The following is a 16626-nucleotide window of genomic DNA, read 5'->3' as shown; positions in this document are numbered from 1 at the left end:
TTTGGGGGGGGGAGGGCAGTAGGAGAAAGTGGGGGTGCATGCATTGGTGTGGGGGGTGGGCATTGGGGTAGGGTCTCCTGGGCTTGGCTGGGATCGTGGAGGGGGGTCCTGTCCTACAGGACACGTGAAGGGTGTAGGCTGGGTTGGACCTGAAAGTGGTTGTGAGAGAGGTGTGGGGTTGGAAGTTGAGATGGGGTGGTGTTGAGAGAGGGCTTGGTGGTGTAGGCTGGATTGGACCTGAAAGTGGGGTGGTGGTGAGAGAGGTGTTTTTTTTGGGGGGGAGGGCAGTAGGAGAAAGTGGGGGTGCATGCATTTCCTATTGGTGTGGGGGGTGGGCATTGGGGTAGGGTCTCCTGGGCTTGGCTGGGATCGCGGAGGGGGGTCCTGTCCTACAGGACATGTGAAGGGTGTAGGCTGGGTTGGAGCTGAAAGTGGGGTGGCGGTGAGAGAGGTGTGGGGTTGGAAGCTGAGATGGGGTGGTGTTGAGAGAGGGTTGGCGGTGTGAAATGCAGGAGGGCGTGACTGCTTGGGGGTCTTGGCGTGGTGGGTTGCCAGGGCTAACTTGGGTGGGATTGTGGCTCTGGGACGCTGCAGGCACTTTCGGGGGTGAAAAGGAATAAAAGAGAGAGGCTTGGGGGTTGGATGACCTGAAGGACTATGGGCGAAAACGCATGGGAGGTTTTGCCTTGGATTTGCCACTCTCTAAATGCACATTTCCCCCAGCCAAATTCTCAAAACTCAAAAATAAGCCCCCATGCAGAGTTTTGAGAATTCAGATGGGGAAAATGTGCATCTAGAGAGCGGCAAATCCAAAGCAAAACCTCCCATGCATTTTCGCCCTGTGTGTGGTAGTTAGGAGGGATAGTTTGGGGTGGAATAGGAGCCGGGCCGGTTCTGCGAACTGGGAGGGATTGATGCATGTCTCTCTGGTTAATAATCTGTGGGAAAGAAGGACTATGAGAATCAACTTCTTGACTGTGTAAACGTCTGTATTTTGCTAGTGTACCATTGATGTAATTGTGACTTGGGCACATATGCACATTAAAAGTGCCCTGTGAGGATAAATGTTTTATCAGTGAATCCTGATGTACATTGTAAGTCCAAGGGGCTGTGTATGGATGTGCATGGATGTGTGTGTGTGTGTGAGCGAGAGCATGTATGCTTGTGCATAAGGCCTGAGAGTCTCTTGTGCAACTTGAAAAATTCTTGTGAAGGCATGAGTGTGTGTGTCACGCAGGGGTTATATAAGCTTCCATGGATTATGCATACTTCTATGTGCATCGTGATGAGCCTGCCTCCAGACGTCTTTCCTGAGTTAGGGTGTGTGTGAGGAGGCACGAAAGAGGCATGTGTACAAATGTGGATCTGGCCGAATTTTACACTGGACAGAGCGTGCTTAGATGTACATCAAAGAACTCTGCTAGGCAGAGTGCTTTGTGCATTTTATTCTTGCGACAACCCTGTGAGGTAGATGAGTCTGAGAAGGTGTGACTGGCCCGGCGTCTCCTAGCAAGTTTCCATGGCCGAGGGGGGATTCGAACCTGGGCCTCCCAGCTTCTAGTCTGGCGCTTTAACAAGTTACGCAGAAGACAGAGTATGTGCTGCTTTATAGGGAAGTTTACTCGCAATAGAAAATAAACACCCAATTGTACAAGCAATGTGCTTTAGAAATGGAGGCCCTGTAGTGTAGTGCTGGAGGATATGGTCTATAGGTCTCTTGCTGAAGGCAGGCCTGTCATTTGTGAAATCCAAGCTGAATCATCCTCGCAGGGACCCCAGGAAGTGCGCTGATCTTTTTCTGAGAATTTGCGATGCGTGCTAGCTTCGAAACCCACCACTTCCTTTTGCATCTGTTGCCTGTTGACATCAGCGGCTTTGCTAGCCGAGTTCAGTCCTGAAACAACTTTTTGCCTAGAGCTTGTGAAATATGGGGAAACGGCCCCTGGGCATGGGCAGAGTGCATATTCTTTGCCAACTGTCAACGTGTGAGATTAAGATGTAGGGGGCTTCTACATCTTACGAGAGTCTTGTTTTTAGCCCCTGAATGTCTTAATTTGGAAATTAGGTGCAGTTGTGTGCCCTAGAAGGCTGCTGTTCCATCTCAAGCTCCTTGACTGCTAGCTTTATATACACCTCATGAACACATGAAGCTGCCTTATACTGAATCAGAGCCTTGGGTCCATCAAAGTCAGTATTGTCTACTCAGACCGGCACTGGCTCTCCAGGGTCTCAGGCAGGGGTCTTTCACATCACCTACCTGCCTAGTCCCTTTAACTGGAGATGCTAGGGATTGGACCTGGGACCTTCTGCATGCCGAGCAGATGCTCTACCAATGAGCCACGGCCCCTCCCAATTTGGTACCCGTCTCTCCTCCTATTTTGCTTGTTTTTTTATCATCTGCCTTTCTCACAGAGGCTCAAGGCAAGATGATGTAGCATTAAGTCGTCATATTGCACGTTGTTTCTTTGAGGTGTGGAGTCCCCGGGCCTTGGCATTTGAGCTTGGGGGCTCAGAGTCAAAAAGCCTACTCCGGAGTCCACACTTCGAGACAAATGGAAATGCTGTGTGTTGGATGGGAGGTCTGTGGTCGAATAGATTTGCCAGCTGGCCAGGAAAAATAACAGGCCTGCCCTGTTTGGCGGGGAGCTTTTAAGAGCCACTTGAACGCGCAGGAGTCAGCCCACGACGCTTTGGGGAGAATGCAAACAATCGTACGATACCGTCTGTGTTTCAAGGTGTTGGTGGAGGCCCGGGAGCAGGCTGGGCCGGTTGAAAATTTGGCAGCCCCGCTGGGCCGGGTGGGGGACGTGATGAGGCTGGAAGACTGGGTGGAAGCGTGCTATCAGCTGGAAGCAGTCGTCGGTCTCCAGCAGATGCTAAAACTCCTGGATCAGAGCCCTTGGCGGGCTTCTCCTCCGCCTCCCAACCTTCAGGGCCTTGAATGGGGCTGGCACCCCCACCCACCCCAGTTGAGAGCCTGTGTTTCCCCAGCAACCCCTCTGGCCACTTCTGTGACCTCAACCACCAGGTTTCTGGGAGACCTCAAAGGCTTTGGCCCCATCTACCTGGAAGGCTTTTGGAAAAAAGACTTTCTTTGCAGGATGGGGTGGTGATAGCTTGCACGGCTGAGGAATGTGGCGGCTGGGGAGGGGAACGGGCCCCACCTAAAACAGACGGCACTTCTACTTTGTATGTGTGTCTTTCACTCTTTGACGCTTCTTTTTTCCTGCCCCTCCCCACAGGAAGGCACCATGACCCGCAAAGGATGCCTGAGCGTCACTAAGTACTTCCTCTTCATCTTCAACCTCTTATTTTTTGTGAGTAATTGGTTAGGGAGGGCAGGCCTCGGCGTTCCATTCCCAGCAGGGTTGCCAGCGTCCAGGTGATACCTGGAGATCTCCCGGTGAACAGGATCAGATCCCCTGGGGAAAATGGCTGCTTTGGAGGGTGGACTCTATGGCATTTTACCTTACTGTGGTCCCGCCCCTCTCCAACCCCGCCCTCCCCTGGATCCACCCCCAAAATCTCCAGGTATTTCCCAAGTGGGAGTTGGCAGCCTAATACCCAGCCTCCCTTTGATGGGTCAGGGAGGAGGACTGAGCTGGGTTGCCAACCTCCAGGTACTAGCTGGAGATCTCTTAGGTGGGGGCTGGAGATTTTCTGCTATTACAACTGATCTCCAGGTGACAGATCAGTTCCCCTGGAGAAAATGGCCGCCTTGGCAATTGGACTCTATGGCATTGAAGTCCCTCCCCAAACTCGACCCTCCTCAAGCTCTGCCCCAAAAACCTCTCGCTGGTGATGAAGAGGGACCGGACAACCCTAGGACTGAGGTAGATCTTTAGCTGACAACAGTCTAGAGTTATAGGGTTGCCAACCTCCGGGTACTAGCTGGAGATCTCCTGCCATTACAACTGATCTCTAGCCGATAGAGATCAGTTCCCCTGGAGAAAATGGCCGCTTTGGCAATTGGACTCTATGGCATTGAAGTCCCTCCCCTCCCCAAACTCCACCCTTCTCTGCCCCAAAAACCTCTTGCTGGTGAGGACCTGGTAACCCTAGGACTGGTAGATCTTCAGCCGGCAACAGTCTAGAGTTATCACCCTTTTTTCTGTTCTCTCCCCCAACTACAGATTCTTGGAAGCCTCCTCTTCAGCTTTGGTTTATGGATACTTTTTGACCAGAACAGTTTTGCATCCAGCCTAGGTGAGTTTCCAGGGACTGTGAATCTTACCTGCCTCTTTCCAGGACCAGTGGGAACCAACCCAGGGGTCTCCGCTCTCACTACCATCTCTGGCTCCCACCCATCTACTGCCACCTCCTCCTTCTTTTCCTTTTGGGCTCTGCATGGGGGAGGGAGAGGGGAAGCTTGTTAGGCTTCCTACAGTGGATTCCATTGGAAATGATGTGATAATCCAGAATTAACTGAAAATGGGGGGCGGGGTGCGAGAAAAGAAACTCAACCTGAAAGTAGAATGAAACCAAAGGGTCTGAGCTAGACCTATTAAAATGTCAACAAATATATCTGTTTTATTAATATGGTGCACATTTATGTTAAAAACAAAGGGCCTACAATGTACGCGAACTAAAAACAATCAACATTTACATACAACACATTCAGTTGATGTATATCTATACAGTGACCAAACTAAGACCTTATCGGCATTTCAGCCTTATCTATGCCTTCAGTGGTCATACATAAAATCATTATATAATATACATCCTGACATCTCTGTTAACATAATACAAGGTAAAAATATATATGTAAAAGCCTTTTATTATGGGTGGCTTTGTGTAGGAATGTTTATTCCATGTGTATTAAAACATGGCCCGCAGCTCACACCTTGTATATGATGTCAACCTTCTCAGGATGTGTATACATCACCAAGTGTGAAAGAAAAAATTATCCAGAATTATTCCCAGAATCCCTCTCCTGGGGGGAAGGACGGGGAAGCGTTCCTACAAGTGAACTTTCTGAAATCTTCTCGGCCAGCATGGTGTAGTGGTTAAGTGCAGTGGTTTGGAGCGGTGGACTCTAATCTGGAGAACCGGGTTTGATTCCCGTCTCCTCCACATGAGCGGCGGACGCTAATCTGGTGAACTGGATTTGTTTCCACACTCCTGCACACGAAGCCAGCTGTGTGACCTTGGGCAAGTTACAGCTCTGTTAGAACTCTCTCAGCCCCACCTACCTCACAGGGTGTCTGTTGTGAGGAGGGGAAGGGAAGGTGATTGTAAGCTGGTTTGAGTCTCCCTTAAATGGTAGAGAAAGTCAGCATATGAAAACCAACTCTTCTTCTTGAGTCCCCTATGAAGCCCGTTTGGATTGATTCATCTGTTCCTCCTTTCCCCAGGGTCGTCAATTTTTGCCTTGAAGATCTGGTCCTATATTTTCTCTGGGGTTGGCATCCTCACGATGCTCATGGGATTCCTTGGGTGCCTGGGCTCCCTCAAAGAAGTCAAGTGTATGCTGGGATTTGTAAGTATGTAGGGAGTCGGGACTGTGAGGTGCTCTGGGAAGAGCCAATGAGGTCTAGTGGCTCAGAGAAGGAGCATTCTGGAAGTCAAGGCTTTTCCTAGAAGCAGGGAAGAGGAGCCCTGCTTGATGGGACTAGAGATCCAGCTAGTCCAACGTTCTGTTTCTTGCAACAGCTACCACACGCCCCCATGAAGCCCACAAATGGGGCATCGAGCCCACAAATGGGGTGTGCTGTTTCCCTCCCTAGCAACTGATATTCAAAGGTATTCCTTCCCCAGAGGTTTTTAAGAAGAGGTTGGATGGCCGTCGGTCAGCAATGCTGATTCTATGACCTTAGGCAGATCATGAGAGGGAGGGCATCTTGGCCATCTTCTGGGCATGGAGTATGGGTCACTGGGGGTGTGAGGGGGGAGGTAGTTGTGAATTTCCTGCATTGTGCAAGGGGTCGGACTAGATGACCCTGTTGGTCCCTTCCAGTTCTATGATTCTATGATTCTAAAGGTACACTGTCTTTGAACACAGAAGGTCCATTAAGCCTTCAAGGAATTGAGTGGGGTAGACTTCATGGCTATGCTCCAGCGCTTCCTTCTCAAGATGTTGGCTTTCCTACTCACAGGACTATTTTTATTTTTCCTCTGGGCTTATTGATAACGTTGCGGCATGGATGAGTGCAGAGCCGAGTTTACTTTTTTTTTTTTACAGGGTAATTCTGCTGTAGGTGGGGGAAAATGAATGGCTTACACATTGGCTCCTTAATCATTGGGGACTCCAGGCAATGTAGCTTGGAAATCAGAAATGCATGGCCTAACAATTGCAAGAGGAAAACCCCTTTTATGTATTTCTTTATTTACTTAACTTATACCCCACCTTTCTCCCCGATGGGAACCCAGATCAGCTTACAGTGTTCTCTTTTAGCCTCACAACCCCCTGTGAATTATGTGAGGCCGAGAGGGTGTGATTGGCTCAAAGTCAGCCAACAAACTTCCATGGCAGAGTAGGGATTCGAACCCAGGTCTCCCAGCTCCTTGTAACCTTGTAGCCACTACACCATACTGGTGGGGATAGGGAAATGCCTCATATTTGCCCTCCTGTACTGAAAATGTTTATGAAGCCAGTCCAAATGAGCAGAAAATCATATGACACAGAGTTCCTAGGCGCCGCGTCCTTTCAGCCCGAATGTGAGAGGCTGCATATGTTAATGCTGTCCTGGTGAGGGGAATAATCCCTGCATGTAGAAAACTAGTATATCAAGTATTGGAACTCTTTCCCAGAGTTTTCTGAGCTGGGAGAATTGGCAAGCTACCCCTTTTCTACATTTGTGCAGCCTCAGGAATTCTCCCCATGGTTCATTTCCTTGTGTAGATCGGCACATTTTGGGTTTTGTTGTAGCGATTTCCGTTGAATGCATATATTTTGAAAGGTACGCCGCAACATCTTCAATTATTACTTTTAGCTTTGTAAAGTGACCCCTTTTTTTGGAAAGGCGATAGTGAAAAGAAAAAGAAAACGGGCTCGTCCCCTCTTCCGTCACAAAAGTGTCTGAGGTTCACTGACCTGCCTTTCTCTGTCAACAGTACTTTGCCTTCCTGCTGCTCCTCTTTGTTGCTCAAATCGCCATCGGAATTGTGGTATATACACAGCGCGACACGGTGAGTCATACCATGAGGGGACTTGCCAACATGCACGCTTCTGTCCCATAGGAAAGACTCTCGTATTTATTTATTTAGTACATTTTTTAGCCCGCTCTTCCCCATGAGGAGCTCAGGGCAGTAGTATACATTGTTTTCCCCTCCGCCATTTAATCTTCACAACAATTCTGTGAGGCTGGGTTTGGCTGAGAATGACTGGGCCAGATCGCCCAGTAAGCTTCATGGCAGCGTAGGGATTTGAACTTACGTAAGGATCTGGGGAGGGGCCGTGGCTCCATGGCAAATTTGGACTTTTGCAGACTGTCGGTTATTGCACTTGATGATATGTGATGGATGGTGTTTATTTGTATGGTATTTATTTGTGTGTTCTTGTTTATCTTTGTTCATTGTAAATTACTACATTTATATTAAGCCATCGTGCTGTTTCTTTCATTAGCACTCAAATGGTTTTCAGCACAGGTTCTCTTTTTCTTGTTCAACCATGCAGATCCAAGTGACTGTCAGAGACTATGTTGGCAACATAATTCAAAATTACAAATTGAACGGGTCCCTCACCGATAAGGAGGAGAGCTGGGATGTTGTGCAGGAGCAGGTAAGATACTCAAGGACCAGCACACACCTCGGGTTTCTCCCCCCCTTGGAGGAGGAGCCCCTTAGTTTAATCTCTAACATCTCCATGAACAGCATGGCCTGGGAGCAGGAGATGGGAAAGAGCAGAGAGCGCTTTGTGCTGCGGTGGCAGCTGCCGCCAAAGGAATATTTTTAAAAATCTGCACAAATCTCCAATGGCCAATCAAAAGCCTTGCTGGGTACAAGCCTCGCCTAGTCCCACCCACTTTCTAAAAACACTTGGCAGGCGCCAGGAAAGGTGTTGCAGGCACCACCTTGGGGACCCCTGAGCTAGAGGGACAGACGGTCAGATTCAGCAGAAGGAAGAAAAAGAAGAATTGGTTTTGATATGCCGATTTTCTCTGGCTTTTAAGGAGACCGGCTTACAAGTGCCTTCCCTTCCCCTCCCCACAACAGGCACCTTGTGATGTAGGTGGGGCTAAGAGAGTTCGGAGAGAACTGTGACTAGCCCAAGGTCACCCAGCTGGCTTTATGTGTAGGAGTGGGGAAACCAACCCTGTTCACCAAATTAGAGTCTGCCGCTCACGTGGAGAAATGGGGAATCAAACCCGGCTCTCCAGATCACCGCTCCTAACCACTACACCACGCCGGCAGCTCTGTGTGTCCTCATTTATGTTTGCCCTCTGGCATGTCCTACTAGCCTCAACCTTGTTCATGGCACGCATTTTAGACCTCCCCCCACTTTGGCTTCTCACGATCCCTGCTCCCCAACTTCTTGTTTTCAGTTCCACTGCTGTGGATGGAGTTCCTATGCAGACTGGCAACGGAACCAGGCGGTGGCCACCAACGGCTCATCCATCTATCCTTGCTCCTGCCGAGACCGTTCTCAGGCTGGACAGCCACTAACCAACCACACGGAGACCCCCAAGCCTCCAGAACGCTCTGAGGGATTCTGTGTTGCCCGGGGAGAATGGCCTGTCTACCAGGAGGTAAGTGCCGTAAGCGTGGCTCTTCAAGGGGAAACTGGTAATTGTCTCTTTCACCTTCCCCCAGTCCCTTTTTAAAAAAAATATTATTATAAAGTATAAGGATACAGAAAAGAAAGGTAGGGGAAAAAATCATTTGACACAAATTGTATCTTCCGAGCCTTAACAAAATTAATATTAACAAAGATAATTCCAAATTTATCAGTTCTTACTCTGTAACCTAGATTGTCTTAAAACTCTTTCATATAGCTTAGTCATGTCATACTTTTGGAAGTCATTCAATATTCATTCAAAAAAATAGTCGACAGCACATCTTAATACTCTTTCAAATAAGCTAAACATACTTTACACTGAATATGTCATTATATATTGTTGGATAGTCTCAATACTAATATCATCTGCTGTTCTGGGAAATTTTTGCTTGTGGTTTGTGTAATAGTCATGAAAAGGTTGCCATTTCAACTCAAATTCTTTTAAAAAACAACAACTTACACACATTACAAATACTTAACCATAACATACATACATACAGATTAAAACATCTTCCAAGGAAATCGGTGAACACTTGTAAAAAAAGTAAATAAATGATCACACATACTGATTTTTACTATCAATTCTACTTAGTAAGCAGCTATTCTTAATTGCACATACCTCATATAGACCTTTTCGTCTTTCACTCCATCAATCTTCTAATTAAACAAAGCTATGAATTCTGACATTACAAACAATATCTTATGCTTCTACTTTTACTTATCCCCTATTTCTATTAGAAATTCTTCTCCACAATTCATTTCAACTCAAATTCTTCAGTTGATTGCTGGTTCACCAGTCCCTTTTTAAATCCCCAGTCCCTTTTTTTTTTAACACACTCTTGTTGATATCATGAATATATTCTTGTCTATGTCACAGGGTTGCATGGCCAATGTCCAGGAATGGCTGGCCAATAACATCATCACCATTGTGGGACTCTGTCTTGGGATTGCTCTCATGGAGGTAAGAGACGTGGATTAAATTCAATTCAAACCTTTATTGGCATAAATCTTTTAAATACTGTAATCAGTTATTAAAATACAATATTTGAAAAGGTAAAATATCAACAAACTAGTTAAAACCTATAGGTCAAAGTGCTGTGTAATCAATTTGATAGAGGGGGTTACCGCATTAGGTATTCCCAGCGATGTATTAAAAGTTTGAAAATGTTATAAAAAACATCACTTTAAAAGGGTTTTTGGATGCTACGACTAAAAAATGGTTGGAAGACGTCATCACAGCTAAAGGGGCCAAACAAAGTGCGAACAGTATTTTTTATAACAGTTTCAAACTCTTAATACATCGCTGGGAATACATAATGGGGTAACCCCCAGAGTTTAACTCTATGGAGGGGCTTGGCGCAGCGCTCCTAGAGAAATTTCCAAGAACCTTGCTACCGTCAATGTTATATGCGCATTACTGTCTCTTAATAGGTAGCGTACTAGGCCCACATCTGTTTGGGCTGAACCGTCCTTAAGTAATGGTAGCAGGAATTTTTCCCACGGGAGTGCATAAAGATCGCAGTGTAGTAAGATGTGGGCTACCGATTCGGGTTGCCTCTTTGTGCAAACACAGAGTCTTTCTTCGTAAGGGATTTTGATGTATCTGCCTCTAGTCATTGCTGTTGGAAGTAGATTTAAGCGAGCCGGCATAAACTGGCGTCTTAACACCAGAGAGGTAAGACGTGGTTTCGCTCTGGAAACCTGGCATGGTTGCAGGTCCTCCCGCAATACTGCAGGTGCATAAGAAGAGGAGGCAATCTTGTCGCTTTGTCTATGAATACATTCGAACCTTTCACCCAGCAGTTCTCCTCTCCTCCAGTGAGGGTTGCCAGCTCTGGGTGGGGAAATACCTGGAGATTTTTGGGGGGTGGAGCCTGAAGAGGGTGGGGTTTAGGGATGGGAGGGACCTCCTTGCAGTATAATGCCATGGAGCCCTCCTTCCGTAGCGGCCATTTTCTCCAGGCGAACTGATCTCCGTCACCTGGAGATCGGTTGTAATAGCGGGAGATCTCCAGCCACCACCTGGAGGCTGGCCACCCCACCTCCAGTAGGGGGTGCTAGCTTCTAAATAAACACAGGAGGAGAAATAGAAGGGCTGCACTGGTCACTAGGAGATAAAAAATAATAAGGCCAAGGCTGAAGGTGCAAAATAAAGTAAAAATATATTTTATTACTCAGTTTTTATCTCCTACAAATATTTTCATGCGTTCACACAGTTTACGGACAGTCACGCAGCTCAAGATCCTTGTGCTGTGGGGGGTCACTGCCGCTGAAGCATGCTTTTTAATCTGCACAGCCAATCAGAAGCCTTAAGGGTTGCCAGGCCCCTCTTTGCCACTAGCGGGAGATTTTTTTGGGGCGGAGCCTGAGGAGGGCGGGGTTTGGGAGGGGCGGGACTTCAATGCCATAGAGTCCAATGGCCAAAGCGGCCATTTTCTCCAGGGGAACTGATCTCTGTAAGCTGGAGATCAGCTGTAATAGCGGGAGATCTCCAGCTACTACCTGGAGGTTGCAAACCCTAGAAGCCTAGAACACTTGACAAGCACCACGAAAGGTGACGGTAGGCACCATGGGGGCCATGTTGGGGACCCTTGCTCTAGTGTGTGTGTGTGCGCGCGCACAGGGTGTTTCTCCTCCGGTTCTAATCCTTTCTTGCAGTTCCTGCAGCTCTGGTGCAGGATGCTGATCAGTGTGCTGGAGCACAGGGACTTGCATAGTGGTGGCTCCCAGGAGATTCTCTACTTCCCCAGCAGGTGGCACACGGGCGTGTGACTATATTCTATATGCATGGATGTGTTTTGCTTTCTGGCATGCCCTGATGTGGAGGGTCCCCCCTCCATACATTTTCTGTGGATGGTGCATATATGGCCACTGTGTGGACCATACATCTGTGGGAAAGGCGCTGGTTTTGTCAGGTGCATGGCGGCCAGGAAACCGACAACAATCTATAGGTCCTTATGTTTAGGCCCTAACAAGGTGGATTACTAGCAAGGCCTGTGCTTCCTGCTGATTTTGTAATTGGGCCCTGCTTCTGACGCCCCTGCCATCTGAGGCTTGATGAGTGGCGATTCAAGAAAGGGCCTTCTTGGTGGTGGCACCAAAACTCCCTTCCCAGTCGGGTAGCCAGGTCCTTCTTTGCCACCGGTGGAAGGTATTTGGGGCGGAGCCTGAGGAGGGCGGGGTTTGGTGAGGGGAGGGACTTCAACGCCATAGAGTCCAATTGCCAAAAGGGCCATTTTCTCCAGGGGAACTGATCCCTATCGGCTGGAGATCAGTTGTAAGGCACAACCCTGCCTCCCCTCGCACTGGAGACGCCAGCCCACGAACCCAGGGCTTTCAGCATGCGCTCTGCCCCTAGTCCCTGCCTCTTGCCTCCACGGTTCATGTTCCTTCGCCTCTAGGCTATGTGATGCCTGAATGGGGGGGCAGATAGAACTTCCTCCCCCCCGTCCTTCCTCCTCTCCCCACCGTCCCCTCCTGCCAGCAGCAGCTGCTTCTTCTCTTGTCTGTTTGAGTCCTTTTATCTCGTGCGCTGAACATGCCCAAAAAAGGTTTAGCGTGAATCGTCCCACAGGGACGTCCAGTTTCCCTGGACTCGCTGGGCCAAAGCCAGCTGTTGAGCGTTTGCAGACTTTGTGTATTGTTTGCCTTGCTCGGCGGGTGGATCCCCCCCCCCCCATGCTATCAGACATGTCCCCGAGTGTGCATGGCTGTTATGTCTTTGTGCTGGTTGGTGGTGTCGGCTCTGCAAAGGGACACGCGTGCATGTAGGGTTGCCAGGTCCCTCTTTGCCACCGGCAGGGAGTTTTTGGGGCGGAGCCTGAGGAGGGTGGGGTTTGGGGAGGGGAGGGCCTTCAATGCCATAGAGTCCGCCTTCCAAAGCGGCCATTTGCTCCAGGTGAACTGATCTCTATCGGCTGGAGATCGGTTGTAATAGCAGGAGATCTCCAGCTAGTACCTGGAGGTTGGCAACCCTACATGCATGTCTGTTTCACGCTCCTCCCTGGCCTCTCTGCATAGTAACGCTCCCCCTTCCCCGTCTGTTTTAACCCATTGCTTCCTGTGGCAAAGGGACATCTACCTGGAGTACTGGCAAGGTAACTATTCCAGGCAGTTATGGGAGTTGCAGGTGGGGTCGAGAGTTTCTCTCCAGGGGATGGCAGGGATTTAGCTGCTGTGAACCTGTCTGAATCTGCACCCTCCCTCCTCCCCGCTACCCCTGTTTCCTCCCTACAGATTAATGGCATATACCTAGCATCTGTTGTGCTTGGTGAAGAGAGCTCTGACATCCTCCAAGGGCTAGGAAAGGATGTGTGCAGTCAGCCCGGACTCAGGATCTGACCTGGCCTTGGACTGGGCAGCAATGTGTTGCAGCGATTTGATCAGCCGGCTCGGAGAACTAGCAAGAGACAGAGAGAAAACGGACAGAGCAGAGAGCAATAAAGGGCATTTTTAAAAGTCTCAAAAGGCACAGGGAGTTCATAGTAAGGTTATTTCATTGGAGGGATAAGCAGGGGGTAATGGGGTGATGTCACATCCCAACGTTTACTAGGCAGACTATGTTTACAGGGTGGTTTGCCATTGCCTTCCCCAGTCGTCTACACTTGACCTCCAAGTAAGCTGGGTCCTCATTTGACCGACCTCGGAAGGATGGAAGGCTGAGTCGACCTTGAGCCGGCTACCTGAAACCGACTTCGGTTGGGATCGAACTCAGGTCGTGAGCAGAGCTTGGACTGCAGTACTGCAGCTTACCACCCTGCGCCATGGGGCTCCTCAAGCAGGGGGAGGGCTCTTAATTCATGAATTTTGATTGAGAACTACCTTCCCTGAGATGCCTACAGCACTATTCATCCCCTTTGGTTTCCCGGTTTCCCCTTTCCGTCTTTACCTGCTGAAGGACTTAAGCGAACAGTCAGGAGCGCCACAGCCCCTCCCCATGGGTATACAGCTAACTTCCGCTGTTGTTTCCAGCTCTAAGATGATCTGTTGCCTGCCAGAGCAGGAGAAAATGGAGCGCCGAAAAGTTCCTTTGATACCCTGTCCCTGGCTCGCAAGCCATGGTGTTCCTTCCGAGTCTCTCGATCCAGCCCTCTCAATGCCTGCTTGTCGCCCTCCCCGTCACCAGTGACCTGGCATCTTTCTTAGCCGCTCATGGTGGCTGCTGGCAGCCCTGGCCTGGCTGCTGTAGTGTGTAGTGGTTAAGAGCGGTGGTTTGGAGCGGTGGACTCAGATCTGGAGAACCGGGTTTGATTCCCAGCTCCTCCACGTGAGCGGCGGAGGCTAATCTGGTGAACTGGATTTGTTTCCCCGCTCCTGTGCACGAAGCCAGTTGGGTGACCTTGGGCTAGTCACAGTTCTCTTAGAGCTCTCTCAGCCCCATCCACCTCACAGGGTGTCTGTTGTGGGGAGGGGAAAGGAAGGTGATTGTCAGCTGGTTTGATTCTCCCTTAAGTGGTGGAGAAAGTCGGCATATAAAAACCAACTCTTCTTCTTCGTCTTATGACACTGTGCCCAGAGTGGGACATAAAGAGAAGCAGCAGCCAGGGCTGGGCACACATGAGGCAGCCCCGCAGGTGTGCTGACACACCCTTCTGAATCACTGCGGCAACAATACAGTTCAGGCAAACCCTGGGTCATGTAGATCCTGCTGCTTCCGCGGTTGGAGCACAGACAGGCCTGCGCAAAGAATATTGGGCATCTGGCAGGCATCTGGTGCTTCTACCAACCACCCCCTGGACACATGCGCAAGATGGAAGGGGGAAATGGAGCAAGAGCTGGTTAGGTGCGGTGGGGGGCACTCATAATGCTGTCAGTTACTGGAATAATAGTTGTGTGCCACCAAGTCGCAACCGACTCGTGGTGCCCCAGCTGTGGAACTCCCTGCCTCAGGATGTGGTGATGCCTGTCAGCTTGGAAGGACGTTAAGAGGGGAGTGGGCATGTTCACGGAAGAGAGGGCTACCCATGTCTCCTAGTCAAAATGAATACTAGTCAGGATGCGTACCCATTCTCTCTAGCCTCAGAGGTACTGTGAAACACGGGCAGGATGCTGCTGCTGCAGCAGCCATCTTGTTTGGGGGCTTCCTAGAGGCACCCGGTTGGCCATTGTGTGGACAGACTGCTGGACTTGATGGCCTGGGTCTGATCCAGCAGGGCTTTTCTTCTGTTCTTATGACTACGGGGCTTTGCAAGGCAAGAGACAAGCTGAGGCACTTTGGCACTGCCTGCCTCCGCGTAGCTACCCCGCTCTTCTTTGGTGGTCTCCCATCCAAGTGCTGATCAAGGCCAACCCTGTTTAGCTCTCAAGCCCTGACAAGCTTGGGCCAAACTGAGCTACTGAGCAGTCAGCTGGGCAGTGTTTTATCCAGGAGGCCTGGATTCGGGATACGACACTTGTAGAAACCTATTGTGCCACACATTTTATCTCCCAGCCTCAGTTTCTTCATCTGGGAAAAATGTGTGGTGAGGGTAGGGTCTGGTTACCTCATTGGGGCTGCTGTATGAAAAATGAAAGGATTTGACCACCCTCCACACGGAATGTGTCCTGACGCTGTTGAAGGTTTCCCTGTGTATTTGGCCGTGGATTTATACGGCATTTGTTCGGACAAAAAATAGCGAAAGAAGGTGGTGGGAAGAGGGACTTCTCCTGCGACTTAAAAAAAGACACAACTGTCCACAAAACATGACAGCTGCCCTGATGTAACTAAGAGCAATATTCCAGTAGCACCTTAAAGACTTAACAAAATTTCTGGCAGGGTGAAAGCTTTCGTGAGTCACAGCTCACTTCTTCAAATCCAGCTAGAATGTGACTCCATCTATCCTTAATGGACTCACATTTTAGATGTATCTGAAGAAGGGAGCTGTGGCTCACAAAAGCACACAACCTGCGAGAACTTTTTTTAGTCTTTAAGGTGCTACTGTAATATTGCTCTTTTCTACTGCTATTGACAGACTAACACGGCTACCCATTGTGATCAGTCTCTGATGTAACTAGTGAGATTGACCATTTGGATAACACAGATTACGTTGCTATCGGGAGGTCAGAAGCAAAGTGGTGTAGTGGTTTGGAGTGGCGGACTCTGATCTGGAGAACCGGGTTTGATTCCCCACTCCTCCACATGAGCGGCGGAGGCTAGTCCGGTGAACTGGATTTGTTTCCCCGCTCCTCCACATGAAGCCTGCTGGGTGACCTTGGGCAAGTCACAGCTCTCTTCGAGCTCTCTCAACCCCACCTACCTCACAAGGTGTCTGTTGTGGGGAAGGGAAGGTGTTTGATTCTCCCTTAAGTGGCAGAGAAAGTCGGCATATAAAAACCAACTCTTCTTCTTCTTCTTAACATTCTCTCTCTCTCCCCCCACAGCTCTTCCTAATGACACTATCGATGTTTCTGTGTAAGACCATCGGGCCCAACTACGACAAGCTGGCTCGCTACTCCTAGGAGACGCATTCTCCGCTTCCCGGATTCCTCATCTTTTAAGAGCTGCCTCGGAAATCGCTCCTTCCAATTCACACATTCCGTCACGGGTTTAAAGCAGTGTTTTGAAGGGCTGCGAGGGACCTTGAATGGGTTTCTCTGCCCAGTATTATTTTCATCCCGGTACAAAGCGGCTTTGATTCTAACCTTTGTCTTGGAAAACGAAACTTAAACCGCCAAGAACCGCAGGCCCCAACGAGAAACTGAACGTGTCACGATCTGCAGTTGGTCATACAGCAACATAGGAAGACACCTGATTCACCAGCAAAATCCTTTTTCTCCAAAATGTACGGTCAGTCTCCAAAGTCAATACTATTTTGCATTTGAACATTCACCTGAGATGGAGCCTGATCCAGCGTGAAGAAAACTTGTCTGTTTTATAGCAAGGCACCTTACGCCCCACCGAATTTAAAGTGGGAAGCAGCGGAACGGAATGT

General features: G+C 49.2%; 1 protein-coding gene across 1 annotated transcript; it reads left to right on the top strand.

Annotated features, from left to right (window-relative positions):
* The first annotated feature begins 3235 nt into the window (after window positions 1-3235).
* Window positions 3236-16155, top strand: CD37 (CD37 molecule). The gene is made up of 8 exons (XM_056863821.1): window positions 3236-3317; window positions 4134-4206; window positions 5355-5479; window positions 7054-7128; window positions 7616-7720; window positions 8484-8687; window positions 9594-9677; window positions 16076-16155. The coding sequence occupies exons 1-8, from the start codon at window positions 3252-3254 to the stop codon at window positions 16151-16153; spliced, it is 810 nt and encodes a 269-aa protein (XP_056719799.1). The 5' UTR covers window positions 3236-3251; the 3' UTR covers window positions 16154-16155.
* The last annotated feature ends 471 nt before the right edge of the window (window positions 16156-16626 follow it).

The sequence above is a fragment of the Euleptes europaea genome, chromosome 18, assembly GCF_029931775.1.
Source record: "Euleptes europaea isolate rEulEur1 chromosome 18, rEulEur1.hap1, whole genome shotgun sequence".
NCBI lineage: Eukaryota > Metazoa > Chordata > Lepidosauria > Squamata > Sphaerodactylidae > Euleptes > Euleptes europaea.
Note: the sequence above shows the minus strand (reverse complement) of the source record. Positions and strands in the feature narration are given on the sequence as shown.